This window comes from Phalacrocorax aristotelis, chromosome 21 (assembly GCF_949628215.1).
Source record: "Phalacrocorax aristotelis chromosome 21, bGulAri2.1, whole genome shotgun sequence".
NCBI classification, from domain to species: Eukaryota; Metazoa; Chordata; class Aves; order Suliformes; family Phalacrocoracidae; genus Phalacrocorax; species Phalacrocorax aristotelis.
Window position 1 is genome coordinate 5,076,858 of NC_134296.1, and position 20,554 is coordinate 5,097,411.

The 20,554-nt window shown below is 60.0% G+C and overlaps 3 protein-coding genes across 10 annotated transcripts in view; 1 reads left to right on the top strand and 2 right to left on the bottom strand.

Moving 5' to 3' along the window:
* SOX13 (SRY-box transcription factor 13) overlaps positions 1–1,870 on the top strand; it is a 44,951-nt gene extending 43,081 nt beyond the window's left edge. For all 8 annotated transcript variants that reach the window (XM_075115394.1, XM_075115392.1, XM_075115395.1 and 5 more), the window contains one exon: positions 46–1,870. In XM_075115394.1, coding sequence (XP_074971495.1) covers positions 46–319 — 274 coding nt within the window. In that variant the 3' untranslated portion in view covers positions 320–1,870. The remainder of the gene's footprint in view (positions 1–45) is intronic.
* ETNK2 (ethanolamine kinase 2) lies at positions 1,862–12,093 on the bottom strand. Its single transcript, XM_075115398.1, has 8 exons — positions 11,811–12,093; positions 7,659–7,918; positions 7,052–7,189; positions 5,735–5,877; positions 5,542–5,625; positions 4,924–5,093; positions 4,145–4,218; positions 1,862–3,970 (listed from the first exon to the last, which is right to left on the bottom strand). The coding sequence occupies exons 1-8, from the start codon at positions 12,084–12,086 to the stop codon at positions 3,898–3,900; spliced, it is 1,218 nt and encodes a 405-aa protein (XP_074971499.1). The 5' UTR covers positions 12,087–12,093; the 3' UTR covers positions 1,862–3,897.
* Positions 12,094–14,798: 2,705 nt separating this feature from the next.
* On the bottom strand, positions 14,799–20,047 carry REN (renin). Its single transcript, XM_075115284.1, has 9 exons — positions 19,924–20,047; positions 19,147–19,303; positions 18,893–19,016; positions 18,563–18,681; positions 18,201–18,406; positions 16,857–16,979; positions 16,101–16,245; positions 15,893–15,991; positions 14,799–15,470 (listed from the first exon to the last, which is right to left on the bottom strand). The coding sequence occupies exons 1-9, from the start codon at positions 20,022–20,024 to the stop codon at positions 15,309–15,311; spliced, it is 1,236 nt and encodes a 411-aa protein (XP_074971385.1). The 5' UTR covers positions 20,025–20,047; the 3' UTR covers positions 14,799–15,308.
* Positions 20,048–20,554: the final 507 nt, after the last annotated feature.

The window sequence follows — 20,554 nt, forward strand, 5'->3', positions numbered from 1 at the left end:
GCACCTCCACACCCCAGCCAGTGATTGCATTCCCCTGTCCCACAGGCCCCAGGGCAGCCAGGTGCCCCCCGCCTCCTCGGACGTGCTGTACCAGCGGCCGGTGGGCATGCAGCTGACTCCCCCCCTGATGGAGCACTACCTGCCCCGCAGCATTGACCCCACCATGCCCGTCATCGTCAACACGCGCAGCCTCAAGGAGGGTGACGGTGGAGATGACAGGCACTCGGTGGCTGACGGTGAGATGTACCGCTACAGCGAGGAGGAGGACTCGGAGGGCGAGGACAAGAGCGACGGCGAGCTGGTGGTGCTGACGGACTGAGGGGGGGCTGGGGGGGCGGCGGGTGGGGGTGGCAGGTCTGGCTGCTACCAGGAAAGAGGTCAGAGTATCCCCCAATGGGACAGGACTGGCTGAAGGGCTGCACTGGGAGCAGAGGAGAGCTGCTACCCCAGCAGGCAGGAGTCGCTGCAAATGGGTCCCACAAAGACGGGTGTCCCAGGATTTTGGGTGAGGTGCTTCCCATTGGAGTGATGAGCGGTGATGTGCGCTGCGTGGGGCCATGGCCGGGATGTGCTGACCCTGCTGGGCAAGCTGGGGAGGGCTGGCTCAGCCTTACACTGGTGGCGGGGCATGGGGAGCTGAGGCCACCTGGCTCAAGGGTGTGGGTGCCACAGCTGCTGCGCTGTCACCCACCTGGAGCCCCCCAGGAGGTACCTGAGGGTACTGAGGTGCGGGTAAACCTCCAGAGCATGTCCCAACTCCCCAGAACCTGCAGGTCCCTTGCAGAGACCCTTACCTGCAGCTGCCAGCCTCTGCTGCCGGGGACACAGGATGGGGATATGCTTGTCCCTCGCTCAGCCCAGCCTGACCTCCCCACCGCATTTCCCCGCTCGGTCTTTAGAGGCTGCCAGCAAATTCCCACGGAGCCATTTTTAGCTCTTGCCTGGCCCGAGTACCAGCCAAGGGCTCCGAGGAGCCCTTTATGCTCCTGACATCTCTGGCCCACTTTGTAAATAAAGTGGGTGCCTGTTCCCTGGCTGTGCCGTTACCCCGGCCCTCCGCCAGCCCCTGCCCCGGGCACGGCCAGACACAAGCCCCAGCTGCGGTGGGTACGTGCCCCATCCGTCCCTGGGCACCTCTCCCTCCCGTGCCCTGGCTCTGCATCGTGAAAACCACAGCGGGAGAGAAAAATAGCAGCAGTTTAAAAAAAGAAATAATTAAAAATAAAAACAAAACAACCTTGCTCCGGTCAGAGCCTGGCCCAGGGGTGTTTGGGGTGCAGCATGGCTGGCCGTGCATGCACTGGATCCAGCTGTGCATGCACGGGTCTGGCTGCTTGTGCACAGGGGCTGACTGTGCACGCACAGGGTCTGTGCACCGCCCTGTGGCAACAGCCAGAAACAGGCACCGCAGCTCCGGCTGCAGCCACAGCCTGGCTTCCAGCCTGGCACCGCGGGGACCTTGCTGGGGGTGCAGAAGGAGCCGTGGCTGCCCAGGCTCCAGTGGGGGGACGAGCCCTGCAACGGGCAGCTTTGCAGCAGCCCCAAGCACTCGGCCCCAGGGTGGGGGTCTGGAGCAGCATCGGGGCCCTGGTGCTGCTCCCCGGCACCCCGCAGGGCTGCTGTCAGGACACTGTTTATCCAAGGGAGGGTCCTGCCTCCTCACCCACCTAGCAAACGCCTCTCTCCTCTCTTTCCCTTCATCAGTGCTTTATTTATTCCCCCTCCCTGTGCTGCTCTGGCTGGGGCCGGGGTCCCTGGGGAAGGGGTGCTGGCTCCCAGGGTGGGATGGGCTGTGCTGCAGAGGGGGCTGGAAGTAGATGTGCCCAACAGAGATGCAGCTCTTCCTTTTTTTTTTTTTTTTTTTTTTTTTTTTTTTTAAAAAGACTGTAAATATAGATAGAGCTTTATTTTGTTAATAAGACGACGAGTAACTTAACCTGTATATTTCACATACTTGTTTACAATTGCCCCCCCCACCCCTTGGCACAATAAAGATGACTTTTTGGAGCAGAGTTCTGAGTCTGGACTTTTCCAGCCTGGGGGCTGGGGGAGCTGAGGGCTGGGCAGGGAGCTCTCACCCCAGACAGTCAGGGCACAGCCCCCTCCTAAGGCTCTCGCTCCCTGCCACGGTTTCACTCGTGCTGTTTCTTAGCTCTTTCTCCTGCCCTGTCCGTGGGGTGTCCCAAGCTTCTCCCCTCTCCTTCCCACCTCTCACCTGTGTTTTCTCGAGGTCTCACCCCACATGGCAGCAGGTTTGGGGTTCAGCCTCTTCCGCCCATGCCCGCTGCAGCCAAGTGCTCCAACCTGCCCTTGCCAGAGTCGGAGCCCAGCAGGGCCACAACGAAGATGTGGGAACAGCTCTGCAGGAGGCTGTTTTCAACCACCGGGCATCGCTCTAGGACAAGGATAATCCTCGGCAGTTGCTGCCTGCAGGGAAGGGGCAGTGAGTGCTGCATGCAACACCTGAAGGGAGATCAGGAGCCTGGAGGGACATCAGCAGCCCACTCTACGAGGAGAGACGTCCACCACCAGCTCTGCTCCTGCTCTGGCCTTCCCCGGCCCCTCCAGCTGCAGGAGAAGGGCTGAGTGCACCCCCGGGTCCCAGGGATGCTGCCCCTGCTCCAGCACAAGTCCTGCACCAGTCCCCACAGATCTGCCATCCCCCCATTTTGAGCTACCAGCAGCTTTTATTCTGGACCAAAATGAACACGAGACGCAACAACAGTCCCGGTCCACGCTGGGGCAGGTTCCTGTCCCCCTGTGCATGGGATTGCCACCTTGTCCCCATACCACTCGCCAAGCAGCCAAGGCAGGGGCAGAGGCGGTCTGACCCCACTCCCCAGCTGATGCACAACCACTGTCATGAGCTAGGCAGTGCTCAGCAGGCCAGGATCACCCTCACAGAGCCTGTGGTGGGGGAGCAGCTGAGTGGTGACAGGGGATGAAGCTGGGTGCAGCTCATGGAGCAGATTGGCTCTATTCAACCTCCTGCTGGGGGGTCCCATGCAAGGAAATAGCCAAAAGAGGAGCACTGGGAAGGGGAGGACCAATGCCCATGGCCCTGTGGGAGATGGGGAAGGCAGAGGTGGGAGCCCAGCAGCACAGGATGCTACGAGGGAAGCCTTGATGGGAGCAGGGAGGTAATGACGGTCTGGGAGACAATGGCCACGGGGAAGAGCAGAGCCAGCCACGGGCTGAGCGCATTGCAGGCTGGGCAGGCACCCAGCGCCTGCCAGCAAAAGCCCGCTGGTCTCAAGCCCACGTGGCTCACAGCTCTTGCTGCCCCTTGCTGCTTTGCACCATCTGAGCTGGAGCACAGCAGCACCTACCCCTTGTGGAGAAGGGTCCCATGCTCAGAGACAGCCCCTAGCCCAGGATCAATACTGACTCAGGACAGGTGCTGGTTTGGGGGTGGGAGCCCAAGTGGCACCGAGCAGGCAGGGCAAGAAGGGACAGAGGGAGCAGCAAAGGCAACAGGCACAGAGTGTGCATTGGGCAGCTAAAGCAACTGGGCAGCTCTGGGGGCTCCTGAGCAGACAGGGGAACCCGCTTCCCCCCTCAGGGACCGCACAGAGGGAACAAACTGGGTGCCAGGCCAAGCAGCAGTAGTGCCAGCACGGAGCACAGACCTGCAGGCACCGGGGCCGAGCCGGGGCTCGGCGTTAAGGCGATGGTAAGGCTTCCTTGCGTAGGCAGTGGCCTCTCTGAGGCCGTAGTCCTCTCTAGCATCTCATGGTCCAGTCTCAGGTATGTCCAGGGTCTCCTTTAATCGGTGGCTGGGTCAGAGCTCCTCTCCTCCCCCTTCCCACCATCAGGACCTGCCCTCGCCCCCAGCTGGGGTGGGGAAGGGGGAGGAGAGGGCTGTGGACGCAGCAAGGACAAAATAGGCTGGAGATGCTATTTAGAGATCTGCAGGGCTGTGACCAACGGCTTCATTGTGAAGTACTGTTTAAACCTTAGCTTTGCATATCTGCCGAGAGAGGAGAGAGGGACAGACATGAGACGCTCGCCCCCCTGGCCCCATGTCCCCTGGCCACAGAGGATCCCTCCAGCACGGAGGGAACATTGGGATCCTCCCGCTCCAGTCATTTAGCACTGAACTGCCCTGGGAACAAATGCTCCCCCCCAGCCTTGGTGGACTCACCTTAAGAAGTTAAAGTCTATGGTAGAGTATTTATCCTGGATCAGGCCCCAGCATGCCCAGAGGAAATGGGATGCCTGCGACAGACAAGACAAGGATCAGAGATGGGCATGGAGAGCATCCCTGCCTGCGGGACGAATCGCTCGCGCCTCTCCTGGCCGGGTCCCAGAAAGGACATCTGTGACGACAGGACGTGGGGTGGCAGCCAGCTGGGGCTGGCCCACACGCATGTTTGTATATGCTCCGGAGGCTGGTCCCAGCCTGGGCAAGGGATGCCAGCAGGAAGGATGCTGATCAGCAACACAACGTGATCAGAGTACCAGCCTCTGCGTTTGCAGCCGGGATGTCCTTCCTGGCAGCTCCAGCCAGGAATCCAGCCGAGATTTTGCCCTAAGTTTCCACAAGATTGGCTCTGCCTGCCCATGGCGTTACCAAAGAGGATTTCCTTGTACTTGACTGCACCCAGGGTCTGCTTGTCCTCTCTGAAGGGATGGCCAAGGCCACAGCTATCAGACACGTACTGTCCCTTGGCATGTGTCAGTAGGATGGCAGGCAGCCAGCGCTGTCTTTGACCTTGCCCAGGGGTTCAGTGCCTGAGGTGCAGCTGGGCTCTTTGGGGCAGCCTCCTGCCCCACGTGCCCCCAGACCCCCAGGCTGGTACCTGCAGGCTTGTTCTCACCAGCCGAGCTGCAGCACCGAGTCTCGGCTCACCCAAGAGCAGAGGAAAACCCATCCCACGGGCAGCCCTTGAGAGAGGCTGGCTCCTTCCCATCTCCACTCACCAAAGAAAACTTGTTCACTTGCACGTAGAGAGCCTCCAGCTCCTCCTCAGACACCCCCATGCCTCCTTGGTCCCCCTGGGTGAGCTGCTTGTAGGCCTGCAGGTAGGAGCGCAGCCACTGCAACTGGGTCTCCTTGCTGGGGTAGAGGCGGTAATCCACCTCCTTCACGCCTGCAAGGGGAGCCGGGGTCAGCCCAAGGCAGAGGGGCAAAAGGGAGGGCTTCTCCAGGGCAAAGCAGTATGCCCACGGGGCTGTTCCCGCACATGAGCGGCTGAGCGAAACCCCTGCAGCTCCAGGCTTGCACAAGCCAGGGATCAACTCCCCGATTTCAGGCACACACCCGGCTCTTGCACAGTTAAGACCTGGGCTTGTGCGGGCATTGCATCCCAGCAGCAGCCAGGCCGCTCACCGCCGGCAGCACGGTGCCCAGCGCCAGCAGAGACCCTCCCTTGCACATCGCTCTAACCCCGGGCAGCCCGAGGAGGAGCTGGCCCATTTCCCACCATGGGACTGGGGATGCAACTTGCCTCCTCCATTCCCAGGCACAGGGAGACCCCGGGACAGCTGCTGCAACTAAGGGGGGGGACCTTTGGTGCCACGGAGAGGAGCCCAACTCACCTGCAAACTCATTAAAGTGGTTTCCGATGTCGAAAGCCTGGTAATTGTAGCCAGTGTACTCATAGTCTATGAAGCGAACATGCTCTGCAGAGGCAAAGGCAGGGGCTGTGAGAGGAGCTGGAGCTGCCAGCCCCTGGGGAGGTGGGCGAGGGACAGACCCCTCCGCCAGGCATGTGAAGCTGCTGCCACAAACCTTGTGTCCCATCGTAGATGATGTTCTTGCAGAGCAGGTCGTTGTGGCAAAGCACGATGGGGGACCCCAGCTGGGAGAGCGTTTCCTTCATCCAGGCCAGCTCGTGTTCAAGCATTTCCAGGCTGGGCACGTCCTGCTGGAGGCTGGGGAAGGGGATGGGGTGGAATCACTTGTGCTCAAGGGGAACATCCCTTTAGGGCAGAGGGGCAGCGTTGCCCCTTGCTTCCCTCCTTGCATTTTATAGACAAACTCATCAGCGACACAAGGTGAGGGCTAACGAGGCCATTTTCAGTGGGGAGGTCAGGTTTGGCTTGGATCTCCTCCAGCATGCTGCGTGGCACCCAAGGCGCCTGGCAGATGCCATGGCGCAGCCTCAGCCCTTCTCCCCACTAACATCCATCCCCCAAATTCACCCAACCAGCCACGGAGCCCCCAGCGCTCACTCCCAAAGCCCCCAACTAACCCCCAGGCAACAGGAATTTTTTGGACTCTGCCAGGGCACGTACCCTCTCAGTAACCTCAGAAGTTTCAATTCCAAGAAGAGAGCCAGTTAATGATTACCTAATTGGCTGCACCGAAGGTGCAGGCTTTGGTAAGGTCTGCCTGCAGCGGGGCGAGCGCTGAGAAAAGCCCCGCGTCCTGCCACTGCTGCTCAGGGAACAGGTTAATTATTCGCCACCTCTTGGGGCTGCCCGCATCCTTCCCAGACACCCCAGCACTCACCTGGCGTGAGCCCAGGCTCCCAGAAATGGGATGAACTGGTTTGAAGTGGGAACTGGCTGATTTAATCTATACTGGATGTCTAGCATCCAATGTCAGCTCAACCTTGCTGCTCAGATCCCCACCATAAGAAGTGCTTGAGCTTCAGCTTATTCTACGGAAGGCTTAAAATGCAGGCTTAGATTTGCAGGGAGGAGGAGGAGGCGGATTATTACAGCAGGTGGGAGTCTCTGGCTCAGGCTGGATCCTGCCTGGGTGCTGTACAAACACAACCTAGAGCTGTCTCTGCTCTAACACCGCTCCCGGACTGGCAGGAGGAAAGGCACTGAAGGGTACATGGGGCTACCTCCATCCCACCCGCTCTTGGGGGCTTGGCCACAAGTTCGTTGCAGAGGAATCATGATCCAGAAGGGGCTGCATGGCCAGATCCAGCCCCGACTCCATCCCCAGCCCCACTCACCAACCCTAGACTCCTGCAGAGGCTTTACCTGGGAACCGGGGCTCTTCCCCCCGGTCCTGTACGGGGAAGACTTAGAGATGGGTGGGCAGCGGATGCCCAAGCCAGAGTCTGGCTCTTTGGGATCCCTCTGCCTTTACCTGGGGTTGGATACCTTTGGGCTGAGATCCGTCTTCACGAGGGTGAGGTATTTGTGCAGCTTCTGCCAAAGGATGGGCTTGGGGAGGCTCCCGTTGGCGTGGATGGCATGTACCCGGGCCATCTCCTGGGCCACCAGCCTGGAAAGAAACACGGATGTGCGGGTGAGGTGGGCACGCAGCAGCATCCCCGAGAGAAGCACTCCTCGAAACCAGCCTTGAGGCATCTTGACAGGGGGTTTCCTGAAAGCTGTGTTTAAAAACATAGGGTCAGCACAGCCGAAACTCCCCTCCACTTCAGCTGCGAGCCTCTGAAGCATTTTGAGACCCTGGCTGGGTCAAAAGCGGCATTCACCTTGCCAGGGCAAGTTCATATAAAAGCTGTGGTTCTTGTGCAATCTCTATTCACCAAAAGCAGACGCTTTAAAAACATGGTGATAAACCCAGCTGCAGTTTGGCCCCTTTATCCCCCAGCACCACATGGGTTTGTGCACATCAGCGATGCTCGAGCACCTGTCTGGAGCAAAGGCAGCGAGGGGGAGAGCTGGAAGCACGGAGCAAACCCCTTGCCGGTTTCCCCGTCCCGCATTTCCTCCCCGGACCTGCACACCTGAAGATGCGGGGGTCCCGCACGTGGTCGGGCCCCAGCGCGATGCCCGGCAGGAACTGATAGCAGAGCCCGTTCTGGAAGGCGCAGTAGAGGTCAGGGGCGCAGCCATGGGCACGCAGCACCTGGAAGTTCCTCAGCTCCGTCTCCCGGTCCACAAACAGCTCTGTCTTCCTGCCGTAGACACGGACCAGCACCGCATCTGCCATGCCCTCGTCTGTGTAGCAGGCCACGAGCTTGTTGGTGATGCCATCGGTGAAGAGCTGGAGGGGGAGAAGGGCAGCAGAGCTGATGCCTGTACATCCCTGCCATGCCAGCTGGGCGTGGGGGAAACCCCTTCCTGCCAGCAGACCCAGTGATAAAGCAACATGGCAAAAGCAGGAACAGGCAATGGGCAAAAGAAAGCATGAAGCAGCAGTGCCCACAGCAGCAGTGGCACGAGTTTGCAAGGCCTTGAGGCTCAAGGTGTGAACTGGGGCTCTGCACAGAGCCACAAGCACGAGGCTTCAGCTGCACCAAGCTGGCAGTTTGGGCGGAAATCCTGCCATTTTTCACCTGGGAGCTCAGGATCAGCTCAGACCAGATGTGCCAGAAGCACACTTGGCACCCGAGCAGCCCCAGGAATCGCTCCCAAAAAAAAAAAAAAGTCAGTGCAAATCTTTTGGCACAAAATGAAGAAGGAAAAAAAAAAAACCAAAACCAACCAACCCCAGCAAACAACACGGAGCAAACACCGCCACCCCATCTCCTCCTCCCGACCCTCCCCGCAGGGCTGGGTCGCTGATAGGCAGGGACATCTCTGCTGGGGACGTCTCGTGTCATTGCTCTGATGGCTCCTCACAGATGGAAAGAGAGTTTTGTTCTCCCGTCGCCTGGGCTTGGCCGCCTGCCCGCGCACATGCAGGGGCTGCCGCTGCCGCCCGCACCGGGCTCCTCTCCCCATCCCGCGGTGATTTCAGTCGCCTCTGGTGCACCGAGGGGTTTGGGTCTCCATAGCCCCACGGGAGACCCCTGCCCCATCATCCCCCACGCAGGCAGCATGCTCAGCCCCACATGGCTCCTGCTTAGCACCGCGGCCGAGCACGCTGGGGTGCCGCTGCTTCCCACAAGAGTGATTTCTTTATCCCCTTTGGGTTCGGGGAGCCGGAGCAGGTGTGACGCTGGCGGATCGGGAGGGGGGCGAGGGCGCATGCTATGGCAGCAGCGGTGCTTGGGGGTGGACAGCTAATTTTAGACATCCCACTCAGCAGCTCTCGTTTCTATATAGGGTGCCTATATATAGGGCTCCCCATGCAGCTTCCCGAGGGAAACTCAAAGCACTGGAATGAGACACCCAAAGTTAAACACCCCTGGTTACACAGCTGGCTGGTGTTGGATTTGGGGTGAGCACAGCAGGCAGCGAGCCAGGTGCCACGTCCCCCCAGGCTGCTGCCCCTCGGCTGCGCTGGGGCGGGCTGAACCTTCTCAAGCAACTGAGCTGCTTTTCCCAGGCCAGATAATCTGCGTTTCCACCACGGTGCTGCGCTCAGCTCTCTTTGTCCTGCCAGGCCCCAGAGGCCAAAAATCCAGTACGCAAAAGGTGTCACAGCCCATCCACGCAGAAGACATTGCACCCTGGGGCCAGTGCCCTCCATCGGCCACACGCACATCGGATCGGCCGCAGGTGAACGGCTCCGTGTTGAGATGCTCACAGCTGCCTTGCCTGCGAGTCCTTTCGCGGCTTTGTTTTGCTGCTCGACAGCCTGATCAGCCCTTTCCAGCGGGTTTAACAGGATTACTGAGCCTTATCCCCCCTGAATTCCAGGCCACTAACTTTGGAGAGTCACACGTGGTTTGTCAGCAACCTGCACACACGCACGCAGGGGCTCGCCTGGTTTGGAGGCAGCAGCTCCTTCAGCTCCCAAGGAATGAGCACAGCTGCTCGAGAGATGCCCGGTGCTATTCCTTGTGGATCCAAAACGCAGCCAGCTCTCAGCAGGGCCACGGTGCTGCTACCAGCCCAAATCCTGCCCTGCTGTGGTTGCGTGACAGCGGGGGGGCAAGCGAGTACAACTCCACATCAGCAGCCTCATGGCAATTAAATGCAAAGCAAGACCCAAACCTTGTGCAAAGATGCTGAAGTGAAGCAGCTCCATCTGACACCCCAGTGCTGTGCCTGCCATGAGACCCCGAAGCACCCCCAAAGCACCGTCGCGTTGGCTGCCTCCCTGTGCAGGCACCCCCAGCGCCGCTGCCCAGCCCGAGAGGCGGCCGGCAGCCCGGGGCTGGACTGCAGCAGGGCACCTATTTGCCAAAGTCAGGCTAAAAAAGCCCAGCCACACCGGAGTCCTCACAGGGGTTTGGCTCCACGTTGCTGCTACTCTCCTTATTGCCAGATGAGGGATGGAGGAGTGCGTGCTTCCCTGAGAGCATGGCTGGCTGACTCACTGATACCGCCTGTGCCTTCTCGCTACAGAGATGCTTCTGCCCAGGCACAGAGCTTAAAGGATGAGGAGCGGGAGCACTGGAAAGCAGGCACAGGGGGTTGAAGCCCCCAGCAAGCAGAGGGCAGGCAGGGGAGGCCAAGCACCCAGACCCTTCCTCCACACCTTCCACACCCTGCCCCAAGTGCTGGGGGATTTTTCCCGTGCCACCGGCGCAGCCTGGTACAGCCCCTGCAAGCAGCTGTGCACTGACACCGTGCAACGAGGTGGTGCGAACCGGGCACCGCTCCAGTGCGCGGAGGAAAGTGAACAGGAACGCTAATAAGAACCAGCTGAGGACCAGTGCACTCTCCAATCCCTTCCCAAACACCCTTGCAATAGCAGCTAAGGGAAACGCAACTGGATGTTCCCCCCCCCCAGTTCCTAAGGGTTTTTTTTTTTTTTGCCTTTTTTTTTTTTTTTTAATTAAAACCACATGCATGCACACACAAGCTGCTGTTGAACACTGACCCCTTCCGATGCCTGCAGGGAGCCTGGATACCGGAGAGCTGGTGCCCTTCTCAAACAGCCATCACCACCGAGGTCTGCGCTCGGTGCTGCACAGAGCCTGACACTTCCTGCCCCTACAACTCTGTGCTCTGAGGAACTCGGCTCCGAGCTTCCTGCCTATTGCCATCTGCCCTTTCATATGTATTTTCCTGCAGTTTCTTCTATTTAATTATACTTGGCTATTAATACATTTCTGATGACGCTCCAGGCACACGGGAAGTGTGCATGCATACACACATATATATCTTTAAGTGCATCCAGCTCCTTCACCTCCACGCTCCCGCGCCCATTGCCAGGAGCCCGGTAAGGGCACAGGCACCACCAGCCTCGCTTTTCCACCCAAAACCTGGCACCCCCAGGCAGAGGTGAGAGGGACAGGGACTCCCATGCCAGGCAGCTGCCAGCCTGACAGCTCTCCCAGCCGCCGCAGCAAAGCCCTGCCAGCTCCAGACAGCTGTGCCCCGGCCCGTGCAAGGAGCCCAGCGCCGAATGCCTGCTCCCATCCGACCCTGTGCTCGGCCTGCGTGGCTGGCAAAGGTACAAGCCCGCAAGTAACCCAAGCGAGACCTGCTCCCGGGAGCAGCCACTCCTGCGGGCAGGGGCCTGGCAGCGCGGGGTGCAGGCAGGGGTGCAGCACCTGCAGGAGAGGCTCTGGGGGGACCAGCAGTGCTGGCTGCTGCCCCAGCATCCCCCCCAGCCTTCACCCACCTTGGCAGCCTCGAGGGACCCTGGGGACACGCTTGTGTTCACAGTCACTGCTCGGTGACTGCCTGAGGGGTCCCCAAAGCCTGTGGGGGTGTGATGTGTGCCACACCTTTGCACACCTGATTGACCCTCTGAGAGCGGAGGGGAGAACTGAGGGTGGGGGACAGGACATCACACCCTCCTCCTTAGCAGGTCCTATAGCCCCCCCATGGTGGGTCCTACAGTCACCCTCATGTGGTCGTTATAGCCCCCTACGAGTGAGCCCTATACCTGCCCCAGAGCGGGCCCTATAGCACCCCGGGGTGAGCCCCACAGCCCCCCTCGGGCAGACCCTATAGCCCCCCAAGGCTGGGCTCTGCAGCCCCCTCAGACGACCCCCGCGGCGGGTGCGTGGGCTGCGATGGCCGGTTCCCGGGGGGGGGGGGGGGGGAAGGGGGGGGAGGCTCCGCGCAGGTCCCCCCACCCCGGTGGGGCGTACCTTGGTCTTCACCCTCGCCGGCTCCCAGGCGGGTCTCAGCTCCCGCATGAGCCGCAGCGCCCCGGGCAGCACATCGCCCTCATCCACCGCAATCCCGAGGTGGGGCACGGCGGGGATCCCACCGCCGCCGCCCCGCTCCGGTCCCGGGCAGTCGGGACAGCAGCCGGGCGGTGCGGCCATGGCCAGCTCCGCTCTGCCGGAGCCCCGGCCCATGTGCCGGGGGTTGCCGCGGGGCCGGCGGCCGCGGGGAGGAGCCGCCCGCCGTTGGGAAGCCATGAGTCACCGCCGTTACCGACCGGCCCGCCCTCCCTCCCGCCTCCCGCGGCAGCGCCCGCCCGCATTGTGAGGTCAGCGGGACCCGCACCGGGACCCCCCCGCCACCGCCGCTGCCCTGCGCCCGGATGCTTCCACCCTCCCCTCCCCATCCCCGGAGAACCCCCTCAGCCATCCCGGGGGGCTCTGCACCCCACCCCCCCTCCCCGAATCCCTTTGGGCTCTGGGATAAAAAGGATGGGGATGCCGCGCATGAGGTGTGCCCCAGGATGTGCCAGCAGCACCCCAGGCTCCAGGAGGGATGCATCCCCTCCGCACTGGCCTCTCCATCCCTGCCATCACCTCACCCACCAAGCGCTGACCCCCATATGGGATTTACAGGTGGGCTGGAGAGAGGTTTGATGGTTAAAGATAGAGCACGACTCGCCCGTTGGCACAGCCCCCCTGCAGCCCGCCAACACCGCTCCAGCCCGGCTTCATTATCGGAGGAAATAACAACTGCACATGGCTCAGAGCGGAGAATGCCCCCTCCAAAGTTTACAGCTGGCTGCGGCTGAAACCAGCTAAATGGACCATGGAGACTTGGGGAAAAATCATTTAAGGAAAGGGGAAAAAAAAATAAACCAGCCGGTTCCCTGTGTTTCTAAATATAGAGTGAGTTCTGTCAGTTTTAATAGGATAGTCATAATTGTTCCCGCAGCTTTGCTGGGCTGAGTGTGGCCTAATTGCTCGTCCATAACGATCACAAGTGTTAATACGGGGCAGTTGCGGGTTAGCGGTGCCTCGAAGCCAGGACTGTGCAGCAGCCACCAGGAAATTGGCCTGGCAGAGGCGATTAGAGGTGTTAATAGGCTGGCTTAAGGGGCCCAGGGGTGGCACCGCAAGCAGACCAGGCATTTTTTCCCTCCCGTTGCTTGGAACAACTGTGCTGAATAGGAACAGAACTGGATCCACAAAAACATCCTATTTTAGGCCATCCTGACCATTTTCCAGCTGAGGGCTATAGGCAGAAGCCATCATGGGGGATTAAGTCACCTGGTGCTTTTTCAAGCTCAGATCCACTCAAGCCTTCTCCACACCACAGCCTTTGCTCTGTAGAATAGAGCGAAAAGGCTTAGCTATTTCCAACTGAAGAGTTTCCCTGCAGTAGGAAGGAAGGGGAGAAGCTTGCCAGCATCTCTGTACAGCCAGAGAGGCCAGGCTGTAGCTCCAGCACTGACCTGTGCAGATATCCCCACGCCAAGGGTCTCTGGGCAGCTCTGCCCTCCCTCCCGTGCCCTCCCTGCCTCTGCTGCGGCTGCTTCCCAGCTCCTGGGGTTTCCTGTGCTGATGAGCAGCTGCCTGGAGTGCTCGGGTGTGCTCAGGAAACACTGGACGAAAGCAAGATATGCTGACTGCTGGGGCCGCTTCCCTCCACCCCCAGGCCCCGAAGAGCCATTGCCGCTGCTCTCCTCGCCCCCGTGTTGGAGGTGATGGATCAGTGCTGTAGAAGGCGATGGCGAGAAACAAGTAACATCGTTGGGTGACTTGAATTTCCCATCCTTGGAGACCCAGGGCTGTGCATCCCAACTTTAAGAGGTTTAAATGCTACACAGCTGCACAGACCCTCCTGGGAGGGACAAACATCCGCTTAGCCACATCCTCTCTGCTGTAAGGCTGTGCTGCCACTCCATGGGGCAGGGCAGGGGACGAGGTGCCGTGCTGGGAGGGAGGGCTGGCGAGCAGAGCGGAGGCTGCTGCCTACCTGGCTGGAAAGGTCACGCAGCAGCAGCCGTTTCGGTGCTGTCAGGAGCATCGCTCTCCCGAACATCCCTGCAGCCTGAGAGGCAGCTTGTGTCAGCCTGTGCTTCAGGCAGCCCTGGGAATTCATCAGCAATCATCACTGGTGGCAGAAATGAGGATGAGAAGCTTCTGCGAGCGATTGCACTCAGATGGTGGCTTGCTCCAGGCTCTGCTCCAGAAGCCTGAGCTCTGCTGTGCAGGCATATTTCCCAGAGCTCGGCTGTGGACCACGGCGGTCACAGTGCTTGAGCTGGTCGAACTGGAGATGAGAGCGTGTTGCAGAACGCTTGGCATTGGGGGGTGCTTGGATTCGCAGCTGCTGGGCTGTAACTTGAAGCACCGCAGCTCTCCCGCAGAACTGGAAATGTCAGCCTCTGGCTGAGAGCACTGGTCTGCTCCTCCTGCCCGGTCGGCCGGCGTGGGGCTCGCAGCTCCAGCGCACTCCTGCTGAGCATCTCCGCACATGGCCGGGATGGAGACAAGCCTCTAGCTGTCAGCTGGAGCCAACATAGCAATGAAAACAGATCCAGGCACTGGGGCAGCAAGAGCTGTCTTCCTGGTCAGCCACCCTTAATGAGACCTGCAATCACCTTCCCCTCCCCAAAGAGCAGCAAAGCCTTTGTACAGCCCTGTCCCTCTGTCCCCAGGGGTCCTGATGAGTGGGGGGAAGGCAGGTCGAGACATGGGGACCCACGTGGCAGATGAGCTCCCAGAAAGGGAGAAAAGGCTTGTTTGCTGTTTGAGAAGACCCCAATTTGCCTACACGTAGATGCTGTGGCACTAGCTGGAACAGTGTTTCACTCTTACGAAACAGGGAAGGACATAAATGCAGTGCTGGAGCCTAACAGAGGAACGCTCGTCATCCAGTTCTCCTAATAAAAGTGTCTGATCTCTCCCCTCTGCAAGAAAAAGCATCCACTCAGTGTCCTGTTGCTCTGAGATTGTTTAATATTAAAGACATGGAGAGGGGTAGGGTTAACACCAGCTAAAACTATCTTTTAAACACAGCCAGATTATTTTTCTCCCATCCAGAGAATAACACAAACTGTAACAGATCATCCCTCCTCAGTCTGCCTGCAACCTGCAAGCCCCCCCACGCCAGCAGCGATCCACTGCATGCCAGTTATACTATTGCACATCACCCTAAAAGTCCCTGGAGGTGCAACTCCGGGCACAGGATCCCGCTTTGATTTCCAGACTGAATACGCTTGCTAGAAGATGTGTTTAAGGCTCGGTTCTCCCCTGCCGCAGAGACTCTCGGGAAGCAAAGCGGGGGTTTTGGAGTGGGAGAAGGCGAGGTTTTGCAGTTGCTTCAGTAAAGAGAGGAGGTGGCTGAGCTGTAAGGAAATGCTGTTCTCGTTCGCACTTCAAATCGTTTCTTCTTGGTGGTACCCTTGCCCCCAGGCTGGTTTCCCCCGGCTCTCTCCCCGGCCCCCCCGGCCATCAGCGGGCCATGGCAAAGCCGATGCGGTTGTTGCGCCGGTCAAATTTGGTGTAGTAGTGCCCGATGAAGCTGGCGCCCAGGATCCAGAGGGGACCAGCTGGGGGTGGGATGTCCAGCCCCGTGAAAGCCACCACGCAGACGTCCTCCCCATACTGAGATTGCTGCAAAGAGGAGACCCAGGCAGTGGTGGAGGTGCCAGGAGGGAGATCTCTACTACAGCGTGCCCGAGGAAGGGCCGTGATCCCCAGCTCAACACCCTCTGCTTGGCCTCCACGTTCCTTCCTCCAGGAAGGAGGATCCCTGCCTGTCTCTGCTCTTTGTTGTTCTCCCCAAATCTCCCCAAAACCGCCCAAGGAAGCAGTGGCAGGTTGGTCTAGCTCCTCTGGACACCTCTGCCAAACAGGAGTGCTTGGGGAAGATCAAGAAGCATAATTCTGGGGTTCATCACAGCTGCTTTAGGGGATCCAGGAGGGCACAGGATGCTCCAGGAGAGCTGCACCCCAAGATGCACCGCTGTCCCCAGCAGGCACACCTGGCCCAGGGAGAGCCACCCTCCCGCCCTGCACGGAGGGATGCAGCTTACCCGGAGGACGTAGGCTGAGCCGCTGAGCATGTAGGCCTTCCCACCCAGGTGGAAAGAGATGTTGGGCAGCTGAGGGACTCGGTCACAGTCCACCACATACTGTGGGAGGGGGAGACAGAGCTGAGCCCCTTTGCTGGGGGCGGGATGGGCTGGGATAAGGGCAGCAAGGGGGCAGGGACATGGAGTGGGGCAGAAGGGGTTTGATCACCTCTCCTTCGGCCATTTCTGCTGCCCCGATGGCTTTCATCAGCACAGAGACCGGGCCGGCTGGGCCGGTGATGTAGGATGCTCCCGTGTCGATGGCCACTGAACAGCCTTCCTTGCAGAAGAGGATTTCAGCGCCTACGGACACCCTGGAGCAGGAGGGGAGAGGGGTGATGCTGAGCCTCCCACTCAGCTCGGCTGAGTGCAGCCTGCAGCTCGGCTCCCAGGGCTGCGTGAGCCCATGGGCAAGAGTGCCACATCTTTGTCCAGGGAGTACTGGCCAAGCAGAGCACGTGCTTCTCCTGCTGCCTTTAGAGTACAGACTCTCCAGGTGTACCAGGAACCCTCCCTTCAAGCCTCTCAAATCTGAAAGCTAAGTTTCGTCATGTGTGATTTTTTTTTTTTAATGAAACAAAGCAGAATTATTTCAGTGCCTCACACTCCTCCTGCAGGACTAAAGGGGGTTAAACTCTTCCACTTGCGGCTTCCAAGTTGAATCAACCCACGGTGCCACCCCCTCTGCATTCCCCAGCTCCCCTCCTGGCTCCTTGCTGGGCATGGAGATGCCACTCTGGGCTGGAGGAACCGACCCCGCTCCCCTCCAGAGGGGAAAGCATCCGCCAGCAACACCGGGGGGACACAATGCCTCCATGGATCACCTTCCCCAGCCCCCAGCAAGCTTTCCCCAGGCCACCCTTGCATGCCCAGGGTGGTTTGCAGGATGCGGCCGGTGCCATGCAGAGGCTCTCCCTGGCCTCACCCCTTCATGCTGATCTGCCAGTAGCCGCTCTTGCTGATGTTTAGGTAGTGGAAGTCTCCGGTGTAGTAGGCTGGGTCGCTGCCTCCAAGGATTATTTCCCCCCCAGGTTTCAGAGGCGCATTCCTAGGGTGCAAAACATAGTGGAGTGATTCCCCCTTGGCTGCTGTCCCTCAAAAACCGTGGAGAAGGGACCAGCCCCAGCCATGAGGCTCTGCTGTCCCAGTTAGCAGGAGCAGAGAGCAAGACAGAGCAGGAGAAACCCTGAGTTAGTGCACAGGGTGGAAGTGCGCGCAGCAGAGGGGTGCCACATGCTGAGGTCTCCGAGCAGGTTGGTGCTGGCTCCTGCGTGGGTAAGGCATGCTGGCAGAGCCCAGTGTGGGGCTGATGCAGTGTGTGAGCTCCTGCGGACCAGAACCCCACTGCCAGCACAGGGCAGGGCTCGCCTGGGGCTGGCAGCGGCAGCGGGGTCTGCTGCCTGGCCCCAGGGTGCACGGGTGACTGTTAGTGGGTGCTGTCTTGAGAACACTCGTGCTTCTCATCTTCTTACTTCGAAGCCCTGCAAAGAGAGACATCCTCCATAAGCCTGAGGTTCAAGGGCAGCCGTGTCCCCAGGGTGCCAAGGGACCTCGGCGCTTGGATGAGGCTGCAGTTGCAGCCAGTTTCATTGGGCTTTGTTTGTTATTGACGGATCCACCTTTAGCTGAGGTAAAGAGCTACCGTGCCTGCTTTAAGCATGCATTTGTGGGTCTGTTTGCCACCGCACATTGCCAGGCTGCTGTACCTGGGGTGGGTGGGGAGTGCTGGGGTGGGGGGGCAGCGTTCCTGCTGTGCCAGGATGGGCCCTCCCACTGCTCCTGCTGGTTCTGGTGCTGCTGGGAGGAGGGATGCTGAGGCACAACAGTTTGGGGCAAGAAATGAAAAGAGGTTTGGCTGTTGGTGCACGTTTTTCTTCAATAGATTTTTTTTTTTTTATTTTATTTTGCCAGTAGATGAAACACTAAATCTACTGCCGGTGGTGACTGCTCCAGCCCCACCAGCGGAGCTAGTGACTTTGTGCAATCTAACAGTGACAAACGAGCAGGGAGCAGCTGCTCCCAGCCTCGGCACTCCCTACCCAGCAGCTCCAGATCAGCACCCACCAGGCTCTGCCTCTTGTGCTGCCTCGTTCCACCCCAGGTCCTCCAGGCATCATTCAAGTGCCCATGCCCTCCTCCCCACCCCAGGTCCTGCAGCTCCAGCCATGGCTCTTTCCCAACCCTGAGATGCAAACCCGGCATCGCCACGGTTGCAATGCCCATGTCCTGCAAAACAAAGACCTCCCCAGCCCCGGCGCCTGCTCCCCACAGGACCCACCGGCTGTAGTAGACGGAAAACACATCCTCCTTGAGGATCTGCTGGGAGAGGATCCGGTCGAAGACGGGGGTGATGCCGTCGATGGCCTGGCTGGGGTAGCCCATCCCCAGCACCCCATCAAACCTGGCAAAGATGAAGGGGAAGGCAGGCAGTGCCGTCGCCTCGGCAAAAACCTGGATGATGGGGATGTCTGATACCTGGGGAAAGGCACAAGTGTCCTTGCAGGGAGTTGGGGGGCTAAATCCCCCAAAGAGCCCCCATACTTTTGGGTAACTGGGGATGGTCTTACAGGGGAGCAGAGCCATACATGGGCATCTCCTTGCTGAGCCGGTGAATTCAGAGCATGCACTCACCATGACGATGTCCTGGCTGAGGAAGCCTTTGACACTTCCCGTTCCGTAGCGGATAGCGAAGCCCGTGCCATTGGCTACGTATGTCCGTGACTTGGAGGAGTCGTAGCGGCTGTGGGAAACTGGGGAGAGGGAGACCGTGCATCAAAGAGAGCAAGGGAGGTGGCAACGGCAGGATGGGCTAAGGGTGTCCCCAGCCTCTGTGGGATGATGAACCCACCCTGCCCCCGTGCCAAGGGACCAGGCAGCAGCAGAGCCCACTGTGCAAAGGTAAACCCACCCCAGCCCACTCTGAGCAGCTCTCGAGATGGAGGGACATGCCCCCGTACTCACCGCAGGCGCTGTAGAGGGGGGAGCACTTGTAGGATGGCACCCACAGGTTGGCTGAGCCCGTGTCAAAGACTACCTTGAAGGTCTGCGCGGGGGTACCAATGCTGATCTCGCCGAAATACTGGGTCTGGAAGAGGCATGGCAGTGGGGCGTGTCACTTGGGTCACCGCTCAACGCACCGTGGGGTGCAGCAGGGGGCACTTGCGGCATGCAGGGCAGTATTGGGGTGACAAGCCCCCATGCAGGGAGACACTCACGTCCAGGTAGTTAGTGAGGAGGGTGGGAGCAGTTCCGTTTTTGGGGCCGGCCACGCTGCTGCGTCTGCTCTGCCTCAGCTCGGGGAAGACGTCCGACACCTTCACGCCCATCTCCTGCAGCGTCTGGCGGATGGAGGGCATCCTCCGCAACGCGATCCTGCCGGGGGGCGAGGGCAGGGCTGGGGGGGCCGGGGAGCACCCAGGCACCCGTAGGAGAACCCCCCCAGCTCCCTGCCACCCCCACCCGCCCCAGCACTCCCGCCGTGGGAAATCCAGCCGGGTGGCTCTAGATGGCAGCAGCTCCCCGCAACACCCCGCGCCGTGGGGCTGCCAGCCGGGCCCCGGTGGGTCCTGCTCCCACGGCACTGCCAGCCCCACACCGGCCGCGTGGGGGATGCAGCACGGCCCACCCGGGGCAGGGACCCCACGGGGGCTGGCTGCTGCAGGAGGCATCTACCGACACGGGGCAGCCACCCACGGGCTGAGCCCAGCCCCACACTCAGCTCATTTGCTTTGCAAGTGAACCGCTTCGTCTCGGTTATTTGGGAGTCAGGGGTGCTGCTGAGCCGTGCAGTGCTCAAGGGGAGAGAGGAAGAGGAACGAGGAAGAGCAGGTGGGCTAGCACAGAACAGAAAAGGAGGTGGAAGGGGGTTTCCCAGCGTGGCTGCAGCAGGTACCGCAGGAGGAGAGTCCTTCCTTCCTCAGCACCAGCCCAAGCACCCAAAACCAAGGGGATGCAAGACCCACAATGTTGTAGGCAACACGCACGCCTGCTACCTCTGCAAAGCCTGGGCTGGCGAGGGGAAGAAGCTGGCGCCCCAGGTCACGGCCAAGACCACCAGATACTGCTGCACCCTCCTGCTGTGTCCTGCCGGCATCGTGCTCTCCCAGGGCAGCTGCCTCCTTTGCCAGCAGCTTCTGTGTGTCCTAAAGGGGAGGATGCTTTTATAGCCTGGGTTTCTGCATCCGTGTGGGTTTCTCCTCCCCGCCGGCCGGGGGAGGGCTGGGGATCCTGCGGGCAGCACTGTGGGCAGGTAACTAGATGCTGACCGTGTTGGCCCCTGCGGAGGGTGGCACAGCCAGGAGAGCCCCATGGCCAGTGGGCACGGCTGACAAGCGTGGCTGGCAAGGGGAGCTGTGAATAGCTGGGAGCCACGAACCCACGCTCCCTGCAGTTCATAGCATTGCTGCATGTCAGCACCCAGCCGTCGCTTACAGTGTGTGCAAGGCATAGGCCAAATGCCTGCTGGTGTCAGTCAGTAAAGCTGGTGGGTGATGCTGACGCAGGTGGTGGTGGCTCAGGTCTAGATGGCACTCTGGCCAAAGAGATGTCCCTGAGGTCCATGCGGCAGAGGAACGGGGTTTTTCTTAAAGGTCTGGGGGTAGGAACAGCAAAAGGCACCCAGCC